We start from the raw sequence: 20,621 nt of genomic DNA on the forward strand, positions 1-20,621 counted from the left end.
ATTTATCAGTTCAATAAAATAACTCACTCAGCTGTTGAGTAATAAAAACACCATCTCCGCATGGCTTTTACAACATTTCAAATCCCTGTTCTCACCATTTCCCAAAAGCCAAGCCCATGTTGATTCTTGTTTTATTAAGGGCTCTGTTGTCGCTCTCTTTTTGCCAGCAGATTCTCTGTTCTGCGTTTTTTTGTTTTATAGATTCCCCGGAGGTTCAAGATGAATGCATTCAAGATTTAGCAGCTCCATGTCAAGCTTTCTCACTCGTTGTGACTGACAACTACCTATAGCACTCTCCACTGGCGTAATTTGCGGGTGGGACATGTCCCCACCACTTTTTGCCAGGGTCTATAGCAACCTTTTGGCAACATTTTTTATTTTTTTGCCACAGGATCAATATAACAGAGCCATAACTACCATTGAAATTGGAGCATTACACCAAAAATAAATTTTTATTTCACTTCTTACCAGAACTATAAATTCTGCTTGTTGGTCATTCCTTATGCAAAGAGAAAGAGAACGACCTATGACAGGGCACTTTGTAATGAATTTACCCTGGCACTTGCAGATTTCATAGGGTGTTTTTCGATAAAACAGTGCACTCTGCAGGACAACAGCTGCTCCTGCAAACACAAAGAAACTAGAATACACACACAAACCACCATTTCAAATTGTACAAAATATTTAATTGATTTTTTTCCCCTTTATCAATGAATTTAAACAATTTTAGGACAATTAAAATGATTTCTTTCACAGCTCTAATTCAATCATCCACCACACATTAAGATGTTATTAGAAGCCACTGTATGGCTTGACTGTATTTTGCTTTAAAAAAGTAAATACAAAAATTAGCCTCTCACACACACAAAAAAAATGCACACATGCAGAACAGAATATTCTATTGCATTATGGCTAAATTAACCTGAGCATATGATCATGTAATTATCTTCCCCATGCATTTCTCACAAAAATGAGATGAGTAAAATCATTTAATCCATTAGTGAACTAAATATATGACAGCTAAATAAATAACAGTCATTGCAAATTGAATGAACACAGATTTCATTCACTAATATCAAACAAGGCAACCGTTAAAACTAGTGACCTGATATCTAGGTGAAGAATTTACCTAGCCAAAAAACACACACAAAAAAAAAAGGTGCAGAACACAACATACATGTTATTTGTTCAACCCTGATGCTTGTTATTGCTAGGGAATAGACAGGACACCACATTAACAATGAGCTATTAAATAAAAAATAAAAATATATATAAAAAAAAAACACACACACAATAAGAAGCAGGACAATAAAAGAGAAAAAAAGAGAGAAAAAAAATCATGAATAGTTCAGTCCACTGCTGAAATTAATGATGCCCTCAAGCATGGCTTTTAAAGAGACAGTTCAACCAAAAAACTAAAAATAATTCTGTCATTTACACTCCAAAGCCTGCGTGCCTTTCTTTCTTCCATAAAACACAAAGGGGGCGCTGTTGCAGAATGTTCAAGCTGCTCTCTTCTATTCAATGAATGTAAAGTGAGCACAATTTTCCCTGGTTACAATCCACCATTATTGCATGGCTGTTAAAATGATGACAGAATTTACATTTTAGTTGAACTAGCCCTTTAAATCTTTTGGTCAGTGGGGGGTTTTATGAGTTCACATTCGCAACACTGTGGATTTCATGTAGCCCTTCAATAAAATAACTTCTAATATTCTCTTGAATGACCTTGTGGGCATGGCAGTAAAAAAGCATGCACAAAGATCATCTCCCTTTCTCTCTCTCTCTTTCAATACAAAGGCAGTAAAGCAACCAATGCCTGTCAACAGTTCAATAGCTTATTGAAAGCATAATGACTGTTGCAGTCTTATAAAATAGCTTCAGGTTATTGACTTCTCTCACGTGTTCAAAAATGAGGAGATGCTTTAGAGCTCTTTGGCCCAAAGTCAGATGCGAAACAGATCTGGTTTTCATCTGTATGGTTGGCAGTGGAGCTGAGGAGGATGGCCAGGTGTCTTCAACACATCTCTGAAAAGTTCTAGATGAGTTTTTTTGGGTGACAAGTGCTACCTGGAGTTCTGAGGGAGGAGTTTCTTGAACAGGCCGCCCACTGACATGTCCACCCTCATCACCATGGCAACCCCCAGAATAACAAACACGCTGCCCACGATGAAGCCGGACGCCTCAAACATCAGTCTGCCGAAGAGAAAAAAAAACACAGCTTAGGATGCAGTTATGAGGAGTGTTTTTTAAAAATTAACTTATGCTGCAGTTGCGCTGTGTCATAATTACAGCAATTACAAGATGAAAACTACTCGGGGTTTCTATGCCAACACTCATAATGCCACAATGGATCCCTGTGTGGGTTTGTTCGTAATGACAGCAAAATACTTCACTGCATAATTTCACCTCATGTGAAAGTCAGAGTTGTCAAAACTCAGAATTTATGTTATAGTTATAATTCAGGGTCTGTTTAGAAAGCACTGGACTGGAAGTCTATGCTGACAGTTAGCTTGCTAAACCTTCTCAACATGAAAAGCAAGTGCTGCGTGGGTGAATTTTAGAAAAGTTTTAAAGGACCTTGTACAAAACAACACTGTCAAACAATACTGAACTATTCGTTCAACCCACCAAGTCCATTTCAAAAATGCTTTTTGTAAATGTAACAATACATTAAAATAGAGAAAGAGATGGAGATGGCAACTCACTTCGGTGCAAACACTTTCCACACCATCAGGTGTCTCCTGAGGATAGCAGCCGCACAAACTGATGCAAAAACCTAAAGGTAAACAAGTTATTTATCATTTTATTTTCCATTTTACAAAAACGTAATGTTAGATGAGAATACACTAGCCTGCTAAGCCTCTTCACACCAAGTCTTACGCGACTCAACACAAATGTATGACATTCGCAAAAAAAACTTATTAGAACAATTCACATCTGGTGAATTTATTTTTTTTTAATTACCTAACCTACAAAATAAATGATCACTGTGGAATGCCATTTCACTGTAATGGAGACCACAGAAACATACTGTTTTGTTTAAAAAATGTTCTGCATGAATTTGGTGTCTGACTTATGGTTAGTTTTTGAAGCTCCAAAAAAGTACATCCACCCATCATAAAAGTAATCCATACGACTCCAGGGGGTTAAAAAAGGCCTTCTGAAGCATTTTTCTAAGAAAAAGATCCATATAACTTTATAAACTAGAATCACTGGCTTCCATTCGTGAGTCTAGCATGACGTATTGACGAACACGGAAGTGCAGAGGACAGAGCAAAACAAAACACCAGTCACAAATTAGAAGTCTAAATCAAGAATTTTTAAAGAGAAATGTTGGAGGAGCTTGAGTTTTTTGCCCAGCCCTATTTGTTTGAACCGCGAGAGTCGTCTACTCTCATCTAAGCTTAAACCCTAAGCTTAATACGCTTCATTCGCCGGAACTCGACTCTCGTTAATGGATGTTACCGGAAGCTAGTGACGATGTAGTCATGTGCGATGGCACGTGCGTCATTACTACGACACACCCCTTACGGCATTGGTCCTGCCTTTTGTTCACACAGGGCGCGTTCCGGGACTGATCCCGGCAATGTTACTAGGTCCCCATCCCGGCATCAATCCCGGGACGTGTTTGCATTCACACAGAAGGCACACTAGCAATTTTATGGCAATTTCCCGGGATCAAGGCGCTGTGTGAAAGGGGCTTAGGATAGCTTGAGGGTGAGTAAATTACGGGATAATTTAAATTTTTAGGTCAAGTAACCCTTTAAATGTGAGCATAATGCAATGTGAATGTAGGCATAATTTGAACGCACCTGTGCTCCATTCACAAAGAGGTAGCGTGCAGCGAGCTGCAGGAGACTCGAGCTGAACTTCTGAGGGTTCTCTCTCAGTCTCATCTCCATGACAGCGTCCTCACTCTCATCTGCTCCTGCTGAGCATGTAGATCGGGTCCCACGCACCTCGCACACCAGAGGCCAGAACAGCAGTAGAGGACAACCAACTGCATGTGCGAATTAGACAGTGATCATTAAAAATTGAGAGAATGTATGGACACAAGGGAGAATCTCATAAGCTTCAAACAAATGGCTGATCAAAGTTATGACTGGTTGACCAGTATAAGGTGATACAGAAACATCAAGTGTGAATCATGCCTATCCTGCACCTAAACTAAGGTCAAGTTACCCGCAAAGATGATGTGAGAGGAGAAGGTGTTGAGGGTCACCAATGAGGCAGGAAGCACAGTGCCTGTATGACCTTGAGGAAAACCCACAAATGCAGCACCCCACTGAATGGAGGGGAAGGTTGGGAGGTGTCCTGTAGCGTGGAAAAACTGGGTGGCTGCCAGAGACCATGAAACCACTGGAGCCCATGGCACACTGAAACCATCTGGAAGGGTTCAAATAAGAATATTTGAGTCATAAGTAAAATGTGAAAAAAATTGTTGTTGAGCGGAATCGTGAACACCCCTGATCGGCCATTGTGCTCACACACTCATCGGATAGGTCGGTGATTGGCTACAATGATCAGCATACGGGAGCATTTGAAAGTGTTTTGAAAGAGGGAGCGGAAGCGTTTGAAAGCACAAGCAAGCGTCTATCAGCAGACCGGTCCGCTGATAGACGCCTGCTTTCAAATGCTCCCGTGTGTATCTGTGTAAGCGCTCAGTGAAGAGCGTCATTGATGTATGTTTACAACAAGTTTTTGAAGCGCTGATCATTGTAGCCAATCACAGACATATTTGATGAGCACGTGAGCACAATGGGCTATCAGAGGTGTTTCTGATTCCACTCAAATTTCAGTACTGACTTGGTACCGAAGTCGGTACTTTTTGACAACACTAGTAGTAATAGCTTAGCAAGGCATAAGGTGTGAAGGTAGAAATGGAGTGCATCTTACTGGAGTGTTTGTGCAGGCTGGAGAGGGTGGTGCTACAGGCGTGGATGTGCAGCACAGCTCCGGCCTCCAGCAGGAGAAGCAGGAAGGTAAGGGCCATTCCCTCTGGATGGAGTAGCAGAAGCGCCAACCCCAGGAGTTCGCACAGCAGGACCAAGGGCGCTGAGTACACTGTACCCAGACCATAAGCCTCCACGGCTGGCCTGCTGTCCTCTTCGCTACCTTCCGTGACCCCATCCTCCAGCGAGTGTCGGATACGCTGATACAGCTGTGGTATAAGGTGGTGCAATTCAGCCTGTGGACTGATTCCCGTGCTGGCTCGGTACTTGGGGGGTGGCAGGGATGTTCCTCGAGAGTTCAACGGAGTCCTTGACTTGAGGAACACAGTCATGGGGTCCACCCACAACAGGAGCAATCCCAGGCCCAGCAGACAGAAAGTGGTCCGCGGCAGGTACACCTGGGCTAGGCCGATTAGTTCGGACAAACTCCGGAAGGTGTCCTGTGGAGTGGCGCTCACTGCCCAATGCAACCCCATGCAAACACAGGCCAGTGGTACAAGGAAGCAGGCCAGAAACAGAGTCACGCTGAAACAGTTAAGGTTCCCGTAGTGTCTGAGCCAACGATGTAGAAGGTACCCCCACATGGCCAATGAGACCACGGAGAGGACATAGTGGAGGTTGCGCAGTTGGCTGTCCTGTACACGTGAGAGCGGGGAGAGGAAAGGTGAGGGTTGGCAGGTGCCCTGCTCCTCTCGGCAGTTGTGGAAGGAGAGGGATAGGTAAAGCGATCCAACCAGTACTCCCAACCACACCAGCAAGATGGTGGCCTCCCGTCTAACCACTGAGGACGGCAGTGCTGTTGGGAGCAGCCGAGGTGGCTTCTGGGTGTCTGGTGGAGGAAGTGGGACCAGGAGTCCATCCCAGTTGAGACGGAGAGGAACATATACGCTCAACGTGAAGAGCAAGAAGGTAACAACATGGCCCTCATAGATGACATAGCTGTCCGAGAGTAGCGAGGCACAGCGCAGGAAAAGAACCAGCAGGGCCGGCGTGAGGAGGCCAGAAGGTGACCACCTATCTTTTGGAGAAACTCCATGAGTTCTCCATAGAAACAAAACCTCAGAAGAAAGTGCTGCAACTCCCAAACACCATGAGAGCTCCAAATAACCTTGCATGAACAGCTGACCTGCAGCTACTACTAGTCCCATCACCAGCCCTGAGAGTATAGGCAACTTCAGGACGTTTTCCTGAATTACTACATGAGACAACTCGGAAAGGACGTAGCACAGCATACAGGAAACCCCTAAGATTAAGAGCCCAGCAGCCATTTTGAAAGGGTTGAAACGGGCCCAGGAGGCTCTACAAGTCTCTCTGACAGCCGTCAGATAGTTCTGCATGGAGACGACAAGCTTAGGAGAGGGAAGATGGCCCTTGTGGGCAGCGGCTAAGTACTGGGAGGAAATGTTTGAGAAGTCAGCCCGCAGCTGAGACAGACTGTCTGGTGGGATGTCTTTGGCCATGTTAGAGTAGGTCTCCAAGAAGCGGTGTACCTTCACAGAAATGGAAGAATCAGACAGAATTAAGCTAAGCTCAGCACAATTGTTTAACAAAAAAATATGAAATATAATGGAGGCAAAAATATAATTGCACCCTAAAACATAGGCTAAGAGAAATTCCTCTAACCTGTTTGACGTTAATCCACAGCGCCTCAGCCTGGCTGAGTCCTGTAGGTGCACCTCGGGAGCCATTCTGAGGAAACAGTGGCAGAAGAACCTGGCCCACACTGCTATAGGGAATGGGAACTCCCAGCAGAAGTGCCAGGGTGGGCACCAGATCAGTCTGAGGTACCACCTCAGGTTCCACCTAAAAATATATAAACATGCTGAACTCCAAATGAATGGAAAGAGTCCAAAGATAACCAAAGGTTTTATAGATTTTTTTTCCTCATTTTATGAAGTGGATATTGGAAGTATAAAATTGAGAAAAGGCTAATAATTCTGCTAAAAATTAAACAATTTGTTTTTCTTATTTTAGATTTTGATATGGACTGAACGTAAAATATACGGATTATGATTTTCTTTCCAATTTGAAATTATTTGAAATTAAGTATCTATGTTTTAATGTCACATCTGAATTAAAGCTGCACCTGACTTTTGATTTTGGGGAATGCTTCTGACTTAAAGCTCTTGTACAGTCAGATGTGTTTAGACTCGTTAACATAATTGTTACATTTATACACCAACATTTTTTTTTATTTCATACAACATTAAAATCTCTGCACTTATGTGTAACACAAGTAAATAAGTGATGCTATTATCATGCAACACAGACCAGTAGTGTTGACTACAGTATCTCTACTCTATCTTTACACCCAGCCATTTTTTCCTGGACACCACAACTGGTTGTGAAATATTAAATATAGACAAATATGGACAAATCATAACAGTGTCTTTTACCTGGGAGCCTGGTGCTGAAAATAAGGGAGAGGAACTGTAGAGAAACAGGGCAGCATCTGTTTCTTTCTGGCTCTCTCCACCATGATCCCCAGTGTCTGTCATTCCATGATCACCCATCACAACCAACAGGGTGTCGTTCTTCAGACGCTTTATCACTGACCTGGGGTTAGCGGTGAGACAGCAGCAGATAATATTTAAGAGAATATATTGAAACTGTAACAGCATGCCAGAGTGTGGGTTAATGAAGCTAACAGCCATGCAGCTAACCTGATAACTCCATCCATCTGGGAGAGTTTCTCAGCCATCGCAGGGTGATCCGGGCCAAATCTGTGCCCACAGTGATCCACACCCAGGAAGTGAGCAATCAACACGTCCCAATCATCCCCCTCCACTGAAGAGAGCAGACAAAACCTCTTAGCCACTCATTCACCCACTGTGTTTACAGTGTAAACATGAGATGTGTACGTCTATTTACAAGGTAAACAAAGTGAGATCTTAAACCAACCAGGCAGGTTCCTAATGGATAGGTGAAATCATTCTGCTTACTGGTAGGATAAATGTTTTGGAGAATGCCATTGTCCACGGTGTGCAAGTCCTTCACATTGAAGGAGGGGAAGGGCAGAGATTTGTGGAACTTCTTGGGGAAGAGACTCACCCATGTATCATCCCCCATAAAAACAACTCTCTTGCCTTTAAACCAGGAGAGAAAACAACTATTAACAAACACTCTAGCAGAAAAGCTACATTTTATGATCAATTCAATCTAAATATTTAAAGCACAATATGTAATATTTGTAGATTTAAAACATCCAAAAACCACTATAACAATATTATATATTTTGTTGTCTGAAAATTTGACAAAATCCCAAATGTTTGCAACAATGTTTTAACCAGTGTGATGTTTTAACGGCCCGTGTCTTGGCATCGCCTGTTAATGATGTCATATCCGTGTTACCCTCCATTTCCGGTTTTACTTCCATAGAAAACACCAAAGAAGCTTTAATAAACATTTGATAGGCGAGCAACTGTTTGGATACCTTTATCTAGAGAAAACTAATCATTGTTATAGCTCAACACGGTTAGTCATTGTTAGAATCTCTTGTTTTCTCAGCCACCAAGCGAACACACAGAGTAACAATATAGCCTAACATAACTTTTAAATGTAACATTTTTTAGCATGATTGTTTTGACTAAGTAAAACAGCTGTTACCCCGTAATTTTAATTCGTCAAATAAAGTGACCGGAGTAGTAATTCAGCACTCAAATTATTTGATTGCAATGAAATAAAACAATGTGAATTTAAGTGATCAAACGTAACTATAGTAAAGTAAAAGTTCAAGGGCGGATGTTAAGATTAACTTTAATCGTACAATAAACATTAACAACAAAACAAAATGAGCGGCAGCGGCCAGGCATATATACGGTCGGCCGTGAACACATGGGCTGTGGCATATAAACATAATAAAAACAGCAAAGTAAAACGTCTCAGGCTCTCTGCCCCGCCCTGCTTCATACCACAGTAACGTTAATAAAACTTTAATAGCTTATCCATTAACATGATTTCTGCCTGAGTCCCGTCGGATTGCTTTCCATCCGCTGTGGAGGTGAAGTTGACAAATTCCCATGATTCCACATTCATTCACGCTGACATCAAGCTACGCCTTTGTTATTGTTTTGAATAAGCGACCTCTAATGGTGAAACTTGCATACTGTGCCTTTAAGATTCATTTAATTCAATAAAATACAGTGACTTAGTAAATAAAATTCCATTAGTTCCAATAATACATAGTAAACAACAGAATTATGGAAATATACTGTAATGTTATAAACATTGCTTTTTAGCAAATCTCACAAATGTAACAAAAAAAGGCCCAAGTCACATTTCACCATAAAAATCCAAAGAAAAAGGAAAAAGTTTGGAGTTGGTAAGATTAAAAGATTTTAAGATTAAGTCTCTCATGCTCACCAAGGCTGTACAGAAATATGGTAAAAACAGTAAAACTGTGAAATATTATTTTCAGCATCATTACTCCAGTGTCACACAATCCTTCAGAAATCATTATAATATGATGATTTGGTGCTCAAGAAACAAGTCCTTATGTGTTATATACTATTACTAACATGTTCGATTTTTAAGTTAGAACATTATTGTATGTAATATCTGCACACACACAAAAAAGTGCACTATATATAAAATTCTGAGTGGCCATAGAATACTATAGTCTTCATTTTCTATAAACTCTTGACAGGTTTGGTGAAAAGGAAAATGCCAGTTGCAGATTCACTCACCCACTTGGCCCAGCTGGTGCACTAGATTGTCTTCCAGGATGGCATTGGATGCAAAGTTGTTCCCCACGTCAATGAACGTGGGCAGGGAACCAGTCGTAAAGCCTTTGATCCTCTGCATGGTAGTGGTGGGCGGATCGGCCCGGAAGGTGTAGAGTCTGGCATGTGAGGGGTGTGATGATGCCATCTCATCTAACACCGGCAGCTTGTTCTCAAACGGTTTGGGTGCTGTGTTCTCCGGATCATAGCGGGTGAAGTCGGCCTTCAGGGCGTCGATGATCAGGACCACTGCCCTACGAAAGCGAGGCTCGCTCAGGCAGAAATCTCCCTTCATCCGGGCTCCTGGAGATAAGACGTCCGCACAGGTGCTGGTTCTGTTGACCTCCAGCCTGACAAGAAGGAAGCCTCCCACAAACAGGAAGATGCCCACATAAAACACTGAGCAGACCCAGATGAGGGCAACCAGGACAGGAAGTCTTCTCATTCTAGGCAAGACAGAGATCATGGAGAATCAATATATGGCTCGTTGTAAAATTGGGGTATATTTCACATCAACAAAACTGTGATTTAAGGCAATTCCAAACAAACTGAAACATTAGGTGCAAAAAACATTTGTGTGAGATAATATGCTTTCCTTTAATGGATAAAATATGCTTTTTCTGAAGAAAATTGTTAGAAACAATATAATTTATCAAATAATACGAAATATATTCTAAACTGTAGAATGACTCACATATAGAGACATAGAGACATATTGAGTGCCTTTCCTAGACACCCCAAGTGCATTCACTGTTCACAAAAACGCTGTCTAGGTAGGCAACTCACTAGGTTTTGAGACACAGACCGACACAAGCAACGCTCCATAGTAAGTCAAAACTGAAACAACACTAACCTTTAGGACTTTCTCTAAACGTGACGTTAATGTGAAATGTGCTGTGTGTGTGCCAGGCCAGACAAGTATATACTACGGAACGCACTAGAAATTGAGTCCATAAATGCAGGCGAGTGGCTGCTGTTGTATTCATATTGTGTGTGTGTGTGTGTGTGTGTGTGTGTGTGTGTGTGTGTGTGTGTGTGTGTGTGTGTGTGTGTGTGTGTGTGTGTGTTGCATGCATCCAGTACTGACCTTGCTTCTCTGTGTTCGTCCTCTCTCTCTTCAGGGATGTAAATGTACACCGTGCGTCCACTGCAGGGGGACTGAAGTGCCGTAGGTTCACCCACATCTGGCGGCGGTGCTATCAGAGCCTCAATGCTGTTCTACACTTCGGGACATGCAGCCTAATCCATGTCGGTTTGGTTTTAATATTGGTCATCTCGCAGCCCGGTTTCCACTTCCGCTGACATGCGCAGGACGACGGTTTCAGGTAAAGCCAACTGTCAAAATAAAAGACACTTACTGATGTTCAGAATAAAAGCCTCTCTGCTCGCGCAGAATCTGTTGTACTGGCTCGAATGTTTGTCGATTGTAGTAAAAATCATTGTGTCCAGGCAGGATTTTTATTATTATTTTAAACTAACTTATTTCAATACAAGTAAATACCGTTTAAAATATTTTTCACGTTAGGTTTAAATTAAATAAACTTAATTTATCCTAAAGAAATTACTGGGTATGTTTGTTAATAGACATTATACAGTTGTAAAAGGCCACACCAACTAACGTTATACTGCATTTATTCTGGCGTAGAACCAGTGGCGCAAAAACGGGGAATGAACGCTGTGTCCATTTCTTTTACTGTCTATATGGGAATGAAGTGTATGCAGAGCATAGGGGAGCAGGAGGGGGGCGCCATTGTGGAAAAATAATTCTTTGAAAATCTCCTTTAATAAAACTTTATAAATAATCCAAAATTGTTTGTTAAAAATTATGAAAGGAAACGTTTTATTTAACTTTTGTTTAGCATTTTAACTGATTATTTTATTATATCAATCAATATCCACCTCTCAACTTCCGACTACTTTAAGTCTGTCCCATGACCAAAAATGGATAGATGTGGGAAGCGTTCTGGGGCGCAGGAAAAGGTAAACTGATAAGCTGAACCTATTTTTTTAATTTTATTTTTTTATATTTGTCAATGTAAGTTTTTAAATTGATAAACATTTAACATTTACAATGGTTAACTTTGGTTCAACTTTGCATTTCAGGGCTCGACAATAACGCTTGTTTGCTTGTCCGGAGTGGTGAAGTGATGAGTCCCACTGAAGTGATGGGTCCCAGCTAAGGACCCAAGCAATCTGATTGGTTCAAAGCATGTTTTATGGATAATCGCTTTAGTGCCTGGTTACAAATCATACAAAATCACTTTATTATAGAAGACGTTTGAACTGTTATAACGAGTCATTAAGTAAGGGATAATGTAGAGCGAGGCGGTTGTTATAGCGAATACAACCCCGACAGGCTGATCAGGACCCCCACGCCTCACTCATGGGTCTGTGACAAAAGCTGCGGGAGGAGTAGCGCACCAAACTTTTGTGTGGAATAACTAGAATGTACATTTCCTGAAGAAAATATGAGTGGTACTTGCAGTGGCAAAACTCGGCACTGGGCAGATGCTGACACAATTAACAATGTTGCGGTACCATGATATACCACCTTCTAGTATGATTTACCATGATTTATCATCTTTCTAGCATGATTTACCATGATTTACCACATTATCGCATAATTTACCATGATTGACCATGTTTCTAGCATGATTTACCACAATTTACCACATTCTAGAATGATTTACTATGATTAGCATGTTGCTAGAATGATGCTAGCATGATGTTAACATGATTAGCATGTTGCTAGCATGATGCTAGCATGATTAGCATGATGCTAGCATGATTAGCATGTTGCTAGCATAATTAGTATGTTGCTAGAATGATGCTAGCACATTTTGACTTGTTTTTATAATGTTTAACCATAAGCTAATTGCAATTAGCATGTAGCTATTCACAGCTAGCATATGTAACATGTTGGATGTCCTGTTTGCTAGCACGAGTCAGAAGAGCCAACCCCCATCTCAATATGATGTTCTGATACAGAGATATAGGTCTTGCAAAATGGTTGCTAGGGTACTGTATTTGGTTACTATGGAGTGGCTTGGCAGCTGACAATGATGAAACTCCAAAGGCTGCTTGTCAGTATGGATGATATAAACCAACCGCCATGCCATGGCATTCAGAATGGAAGATATCCCTCTTTGGATTTGAGTTGTTAGGGTGCTTGACAATGGTTGCTAGGGCGTGGCCAGGAAGTGTTGAGGTGATTCATGATTGGCTGTTTGCTGCCCCGAGTCAAACGAGCCCATCCTCATGTTTCTATGACACTTCTATCCAAAGATATCCCTTTCATCTCTTTCAATGGAAGTCTATGGAACTTGTTGCTATGGTGCTCTAAATGGTTGCTAGAGCGTGGCTTGATAGCTTCACAATGATCCTGAGAGACTGATTGGTCATCTGAGTAAAATGAGGCCGCCCCCTTGTCTCTATGACACTGTGATCCAGAGTTCTGTTCAATACAAAATCCCTATGCAATTCACCATAGTAGGAAAAACATATGCGTTTCATGGGCCGTCCTTCTCCATAGTTTGTCTATGGGGCAAATTTGGGCAGCTCCTGCCCCCCATGGGTACAACTTTTACCCCATTTTGAGGTATGTTCTTACAGAGCCTGCCAGCCTCTTCAAATGCAGTAAACCACACGTTTCTGTGAAATCCTTGCTCTGAGCTATGACCCGTCAAAGTTTTTCGCAATGCAAAGTGCATGGGATTTTTTCGGCCACTTTTTCGCCCCTGAGGCGAACATCATACCCCCGATCTCTTATAAAAATCATAGCACACCATTCCTCAATAATCTGCACGTTTTGACGCCTCATTCGTGGGTCTGTGACAAAAGCTGCGGGAGGAGTAGCGCGCCGAAATGTTGTCCAGAAGAAGAAGAAGTGTGAGCAATAACAATAGTGATGCCTTGCCTTTGGCAAGCATGACTAACTAGATAAAAAAGTTTGTAGACAAACTTTAAGTTGGCATGAAAAAGCCTTGGAGCAGGAGCAGGAGTTGGTAAATCACACGTCTATCTATCTATGCAGAAGCAACCAAGATTTTGCGCAGGCTTCCATGCATACAAGAGCATACTGACATTTCCAAGCCAACGTTCTTTTAATAGCATTCACAGGAACTGCAGCCTTTAACATCTCAGGTAAAACACTGCACTGTCTTCTGAAACTCCCTAGAAGCTTGAAGCCTCCATACCAAGGGCTGGGAAACAGCTTGGATGAAATCAGGGCAGACCTTTCTAATGCACACATTTTAATTATCGACGAAATATCATTGGTGTCAAAACAGTTGTTTGCCTATGTGAACTGGAGACAACAGATTAAAGGAAACCAGAAACCTTTTAGTGGCTTATCTTTATTAGCTGTAGGAGATTATTATCAATTACTGCCTATGGGAAGAGCAAAACCGCTCTGTGTGTATGAGGACCATGTGCTGGACTTCTGAAAAGATCATTTTCAAATGATAACTATGACACATGCATATGCTGAGCTACTCAACAGACTGAGAGTAAAAAAGAAGCATGAGAAGCTGACTGATGCAGACAAGTGCATGTTAGAAACTGTCCTAAGATCCTCCCCTGAAGTGTCCCACTGATGCATTACACATCTATGCAACCAATAAAGAGGTAGACAATCACAACAGAGAAGCCATATCCTCCCGCTTTTCAAATATTATTAACATTGATGCACATGATTACAAAAAAGATCCCCGAACAGGAGAAATGAAAAGGCAAGCGGCACCATTTAAAGGAGACAATCGTGACCTTATTGACACACTACAGATTGCTATTGGTGCATGAGTGATGCTAACCAGAAATATTGATGTGGAAGATGGACTGGTTAATGGCACTTTTGGCAAGGTGGCCAAAATAACAGCTCGAACCACCTGATGGAGATGACAACATTGTCTACGTTGAGTGATCAGAGGAACCACTGAAAAGAAAAGGAACAGTTCGAAGACAATTTCCCATGAAGCTTGCTTTTGCATGTACCATCCATAAAGTGCAAGGAATGACAACTGATTGCGCTGTTGTATCTCTGAAGCACATATTCGAATCAGGCATGGCAAACGTTGCACTCAGCAGAACAACATCACTCCGTGGACTGCACATTACTGACTTAGATGAAAAGAAAATCTTCTGTGATACAGAATTAAGTGCTTCCTTGGAGAACGTGCCAAGAGCGGATTTTAACAGTATCCAGCCCATCCTTCATATTGTACAGGATTCCAAACTTAATTCAGCTCTTAAAATCATTCATCATAACACAGAGGGACTGGAGTGTCATATGGATGATTTAAAATGCCACCATGAGCTTCTCTTGGCTGATTAAACTATGTACATTTGGCAAACAAGAATGGTGGTGGAGTGGCCATTTATGTGAAGAACAGCTTTCATGTCTGTGCTCTGATGTATACAGAATGTTACTGACTTGGAATATTTGGTTTTGAAGATAGAAGCCCCCAAACAAGCACTTCTTGCAGTAATCTACAGATCACCAAGTTATAATTTGGCACATCTGAATGCCCTCTTGACATCTCTGGAGAATGGAGATCATAGATTTCAAGCCTCTAATCGTTTGTGGCGACTTTCTCATTGCAACAAACCTATTCTTAATTTGGTTCAAGATAAAGGATACACAGCTAATCAGCACCGGGACAACAGAAAAAAACACTCTTCTGGACCCTGTGTTCATAAGCTACACACTCAAATGTCAGAGCAGGAGTTCTACAGACCTATTACAGCTATTATGATCCTGTGTATTGTGTTTTAGAGGCGGATCTTTTGTGACGTCATTGTTTATGTTTGCCGCGTTGCATCACGGGAATCGTGTGGCAGGAAACACCGCTAGATACCTGTAATTTGACTGTTTTGCACGTTTGGAGGAGGATTTTGAGAAGAGGATGGTTCATTCTTGCTGTGTGGTCGATTGTACGGCTCGTTGGGGGCCTGATAAAAAGTTTTTTCGAATTCCCTCCGAAAAGGATCGCGAAAAACGAAAGAAATGGTTGCGTGCAATTAGGCGATTGAACCTGGACGCTCCGAAGCCTGGATTCCTAACGTTACTGATCGAGTTTGTGAGGCTCATTTTGTTCATGGTTGGCCTAAGTCTTAGTGACTATGTATTTATAGAAGATTGAATAAAATAAAAAATAATAAAACTGAGTCAAATCAACCGAGTCATATGTTTTCGCGTTCTGATTCAGGTGTCCCAAACCGCGATCCACAGCATCCAGACTACCGTATTTTCCGCACTAAAAGCAGAGGCGCACCTTCAATAAATGGCCTATTTTATAACTGTTTTCATATATAGGGCGCACCGGATTATAAGGCGCATAGAATAGAAGATACTGCAGTCAAACGTTTGACTGGGTTTGCGTTATGCAGTCACCAACCTTTTCAAGCCTAAAGATCACATCCAAGTCCAAATGTAAACCAAGATCTTCCACTTGCAAAAAAAATATGAAAAAAACAAGTGGCTGAGCTGTAAAACCTTGTTTATACTCGACGCGTCCGCATGAGCGCGAAGGTAATAAAAAAACTAATATCCGTCTGCTCGGGCAGATTCGGCTTAACAGCGCGCGCGCGCATCCGCAGATGCACGACTTTGAGCCGAATCTGCCCGAGCAGACGGATATTAGTACATCTCATCATCACCCAGTTTGCGCGTCTAAATCAGTTGTATGGTCTGGTGTTCAGTCTAAAACAAAACAGTTGCGTCAAGTATAAATGCCTCGTCTGTTTGGGGAGCTGCACGCACAGTCAGCGGAGATCTCATATGGGCTTTGAATAACTTCGATTTTGTCACCAATACAAATTTTGAGCTTCTCTCCAAACCTCCTCCGGTCTTCAGATGTTAAAGTGCTTATATATTGTGGATTTTGCCCGCTAACTCTCTTGAAAGTGCTCGTCGCGTCTTTACAGCCCGCAATACTGTTTGATTTGTTGCCACATAACCACTCGCGCATGCGTACAAAGATGTCAACAAAGATCCTCCTATAGATACATCAAATGTGTGTGTGTGTGTGTGTGTGTGTGTGTGTGTGTGTGTTAGATAAGGAATGAATGGAGAGTGAATGTCCTTTACAAGGATCGTCACCTTGACGTGGTGGTTAAAGTTTTTTACTCCAGTTTGACTTGCTTAAGGCTGAGGTTCGAGACTAAGTGCGATCCAAATTGGCATTAACTAAATAAAATAATTTTTTAAGCATAATTACTTGATTTTGTCTTTCTTGATCCACACACACATTTAGACACACTCACTCACTTACACATACTCACTCACTCACACACACACTCACTAACTCACACACACACACACACACACTCACACTCACGTCACACACATACACTCACACATGCACACACTCACACACACACAGAGAACACACACATACACTAACTCGCTCACACACTCACTCAGACACACACACACACACACACTCACTCACTTACACACAGAGTTTAGAGTTTATTAATTTATGAGTTTAAGAATTCATAAGTGTATGAATTCATGAGTTTATAAGTGTATGAGTTTATAACTGTATGAATTCATGAGTTTATAAGTTTATGAGTTTGGAATACAATTTTTTCCTGTTATACAATGAAGTGAAAGTTCTGCGTTTAACCCATCCAAGTTAGTGCGCACACATTAAGAAAGCCGTGGACACACACACACCCGGAACAGTGGGCAGCCATTTTGCTGTGGTGACTGGGGGTTAGGTGCTCAAGGGTGATTTTGGTATGTCAGGCTGCTAATTAACAGTTCAATTTGAACACATTTCTGAATGACTGTATATAGTGTTACCAACAAAGTTTTTTGTTAAATAAATACAGTGCACTTTTTTTTTACTGCTTATGTAATGTTTAACGATGATACTTATCTAGATGGACAAGACATCCTGTCTACTGTAGATAATGCACTCAAACAAAAAAAAAGACAAATTAGATTTGTTCACAGCCCAAACAAGGTCTGTGTGACCACAAATATATATAACAAAACTTTATACTGTTATGCAATGTCCTTAAAGATATATTATGTTATCCCATAATAAACCATTTGCATGCTGCAGCACTTTTGTTTCTACAAATTTAATCTAGATCTTAATGATCAAGAAACACACTGGTTCCCTCAACAAAAACCCAATAGGATTTTTCCATTGGCTTTTCAACAAAAGTTTATGATTAAAAACAAAGTTAACACAACATAATACATCATACCTGGAACACGGAATATGACAGATTACTTCAGTACGGAGCCCCTAGAGGGACATGGTGATGGAAAAAACAGTTTTGCGAGCGAACGCAAAGTTTCTCAGGGGAACGCAAACGTTTTGTGAGCGAACGCAAAATTTCTCAGGGGAATGCAAACGTTTTGCGAGCGAACGCAAAGTTTCTCAGGGCAGGGGAACGCACACGTTTTGCGAGTCAACGCAAAGTTTCTCAGGGGAACGCAAACGTTTTGCGAGCGAACGCAAAGTTTCTCAGGGGAACGCAAACGTTTTGCGAGCGAACGCAAAGTTTCTCAGGGGAACGCACGTTTTGTGAGCGAACGCAAAATTTCTCAGGGGAATGCAAACGTTTTGCGAGCGAACGCAAAGTTTCTCAGGGCAGGGGAACGCACACGTTTTGCGAGCGAACGCAAAGTTTCTCAGGGGAACGCACGTTTTGTGAGCGAACGCAAAGTTTCTCAGGGGAACGCAAACGTTTTGTGAGCGAACGCAAAATTTCTCAGGGGAACGCACACGTTTTGCGAGTCAACGCAAAGTTTCTCAGGGGAACGCAAACGTTTTGCGAGTGAACGCAAAGTTTCTCAGGGGCATGCAAACGTTTTGCGAGTGAACGCAAAGTTTCTCAGGGGAACGCAAACGTTTTGCGAGTGAACGCAAAGTTTCTCAGGGGCACGCAAACGTTTTGCGAGTGAACGCAAAGTTTCTCAGGGGAACGCAAACGTTTTGTGAGCGAACGCAAAATTTCTCAGGGGAACGCACACGTTTTGCGAGTGAACGCAAAGTTTCTCAGGGGCATGCAAACGTTTTGCGAGCGAACGCAAAGTTTCTCAGGGGAACGCAAACGTTTTGTGAGCGAACGCAAAATTTCTCAGGGGAACGCAAACGTTTTGCGAGTGAACGCAAAGTTTCTCAGGGGAACGCAAACGTTTTGCGAGTGAACGCAAAGTTTCTCAGGGGCACGCAAACGTTTTGCGAGTGAACGCAAAGTTTCTCAGGGGAACGCACACGTTTTGCGAGCGAACACAAAGTTTCTCAGGGGAACGCAAACGTTTTGCGAGTGAACGCAAAGTTTCTCAGGGGCACGCAAACGTTTTGCGAGTGAACGCAAAGTTTCTCAGGGGAACGCAAACGTTTTGCGAGCGAACGCAAAGTTTCTCAGGGGCACGCAAACGTTTTGCGAGTGAACGCAAAGTTTCTCAGGGGAACGCACGTTTTGTGAGCGAACGCAAAATTTCTCAGGGGAATGCAAACGTTTTGCGAGCGAACGCAAAGTTTCTCAGGGCAGGGGAACGCAAACGTTTTGCGAGCGAACGCAAAGTTTCTCAGGGGAACGCAAACGTTTTGCGAGCGAACGCAAAGTTTCTCAGGGGAACGCACGTTTTGTGAGCGAACGCAAAGTTTCTCAGGGGAACGCAAACGTTTTGCGAGCGAACGCAAAGTTTCTCAGGGGAACGCACGTTTTGTGAGCGAACGCAAAATTTCTCAGGGGAACGCACACGTTTTGCGAGTCAACGCAAAGTTTCTCAGGGGAACGCAAACGTTTTGCGAGTGAACGCAAAGTTTCTCAGGGGAACGCACACGTTTTGCGAGTGAACGCAAAGTTTCTCAGGGGAACGCAAACGTTTTGCGAGTGAACGCAAAGTTTCTCAGGGGCACGCAAACGTTTTGCGAGTGAACGCAAAGTTTCTCAGGGGCACGCAAACGTTTTGCGAGTGAACGCAAAGTTTCTCAGGGGCACGCAAACGTTTTGCGAGTGAACGCAAAGTTTCTCAGGGGCACGCAAACGTTTTGCGAGTGAACGCAAAGTTTCTCAGGGGAACGCACGTTTTGTGAGCGAACGCAAAGTTTCTCAGGGGAACGCACGTTTTGTGAGCGAACGCAAAGTTTCTCAGGGGAACGCAAACGTTTTGCGAGCGAACGCAAAGTTTCTCAGGGGAACGCACGTTTTGTGAGCGAACGCAAAGTTTCTCAGGGGAACGCAAACGTTTTGCGAGCGAACGCAAAGTTTCTCAGGGGAACGCACGTTTTGTGAGCGAACGCAAAGTTTCTCAGGGGAACGCAAACGTTTTGCGAGCGAACGCAAAGTTTCTCAGGGGAACGCACGTTTTGTGAGCGAACGCAAAATTTCTCAGGGGAACGCACACGTTTTGCGAGTCAACGCAAAGTTTCTCAGGGGAAAGCAAACGTTTTGCGAGTGAACGCAAAGTTTCTCAGGGGAACGCACACGTTTTGCGAGTGAACGCAAAGTTTCTCAGGGGAACGCAAACGTTTTGCGAGTGAACGCAAAGTTTCTCAGGGGCACGCAAACGTTTTGCGAGTGAACGCAAAGTTTCTCAGGGGCACGCAAACGTTTTGCGAGTGAACGCAAAGTTTCTCAGGGGCACGCAAACGTTTTGCGAGTGAACGCAAAGTTTCTCAGGGGAACGCAAACGTTTTGCGAGTGAACGCAAAGTTTCTCAGGGGCACGCAAACGTTTTGCGAGTGAACGCAAAGTTTCTCAGGGGAACGCAAACGTTTTGCGAGTGAACGCAAAGTTTCTCAGGGGCACGCAAACGTTTTGCGAGTGAACGCAAAGTTTCTCAGGGGAACGCACACGTATAGCGAGCGAACGCAAAGTTTCTCAGGGGAACGCACACGTATAGCGAGCGAACGCAAAGTTTCTCAGGGGAACGCACACGTATAGCGAGCGAACGCAAAGTTTCTTAGGGGAACGC

At 42.5% G+C, this 20,621-nt stretch overlaps 1 protein-coding gene across 1 annotated transcript; it reads right to left on the reverse strand.

The window, feature by feature from the left end:
* Positions 1–421: 421 nt before the first annotated feature.
* On the reverse strand, positions 422–10,970 carry pigo (phosphatidylinositol glycan anchor biosynthesis, class O). Its single transcript, XM_079861068.1, has 11 exons — positions 10,764–10,970; positions 9,641–10,122; positions 7,898–8,041; positions 7,619–7,742; positions 7,352–7,511; positions 6,579–6,758; positions 4,900–6,445; positions 4,186–4,389; positions 3,816–4,003; positions 2,709–2,779; positions 422–2,196 (listed from the first exon to the last, which is right to left on the reverse strand). Exons 2-11 carry the CDS (start codon positions 10,119–10,121, stop codon positions 2,067–2,069), a joined length of 3,228 nt encoding a protein of 1,075 aa, XP_079717194.1. The 5' UTR covers position 10,122; positions 10,764–10,970; the 3' UTR covers positions 422–2,066.
* Between the last annotated feature and the right edge of the window lie 9,651 nt (positions 10,971–20,621).

The sequence above is a fragment of the Squalius cephalus genome (genome assembly GCF_949319135.1).
Source record: "Squalius cephalus genome assembly, chromosome: 24".
NCBI classification, from domain to species: Eukaryota; Metazoa; Chordata; class Actinopteri; order Cypriniformes; family Leuciscidae; genus Squalius; species Squalius cephalus.

Excerpts from the sequence above, each read along its gene's own strand:
- pigo (XM_079861068.1), bottom strand. The coding sequence starts at position 10,121 with ATGAGAAGACTTCCTGTCCTGGTTGCCCTCATCTGGGTCTGCTCAGTG. Across the intron at positions 7,743-7,897 it reads CCAAAACATTTATCCTACCA|TGGAGGGGGATGATTGGGAC; the intron begins GTAAGCAGAATG and ends TGCTCTCTTCAG. Across the intron at positions 2,780-3,815 it reads TCTTTGTGAATGGAGCACAG|GTTTTTGCATCAGTTTGTGC; the intron begins GTGCGTTCAAAT and ends GTTTACCTTTAG.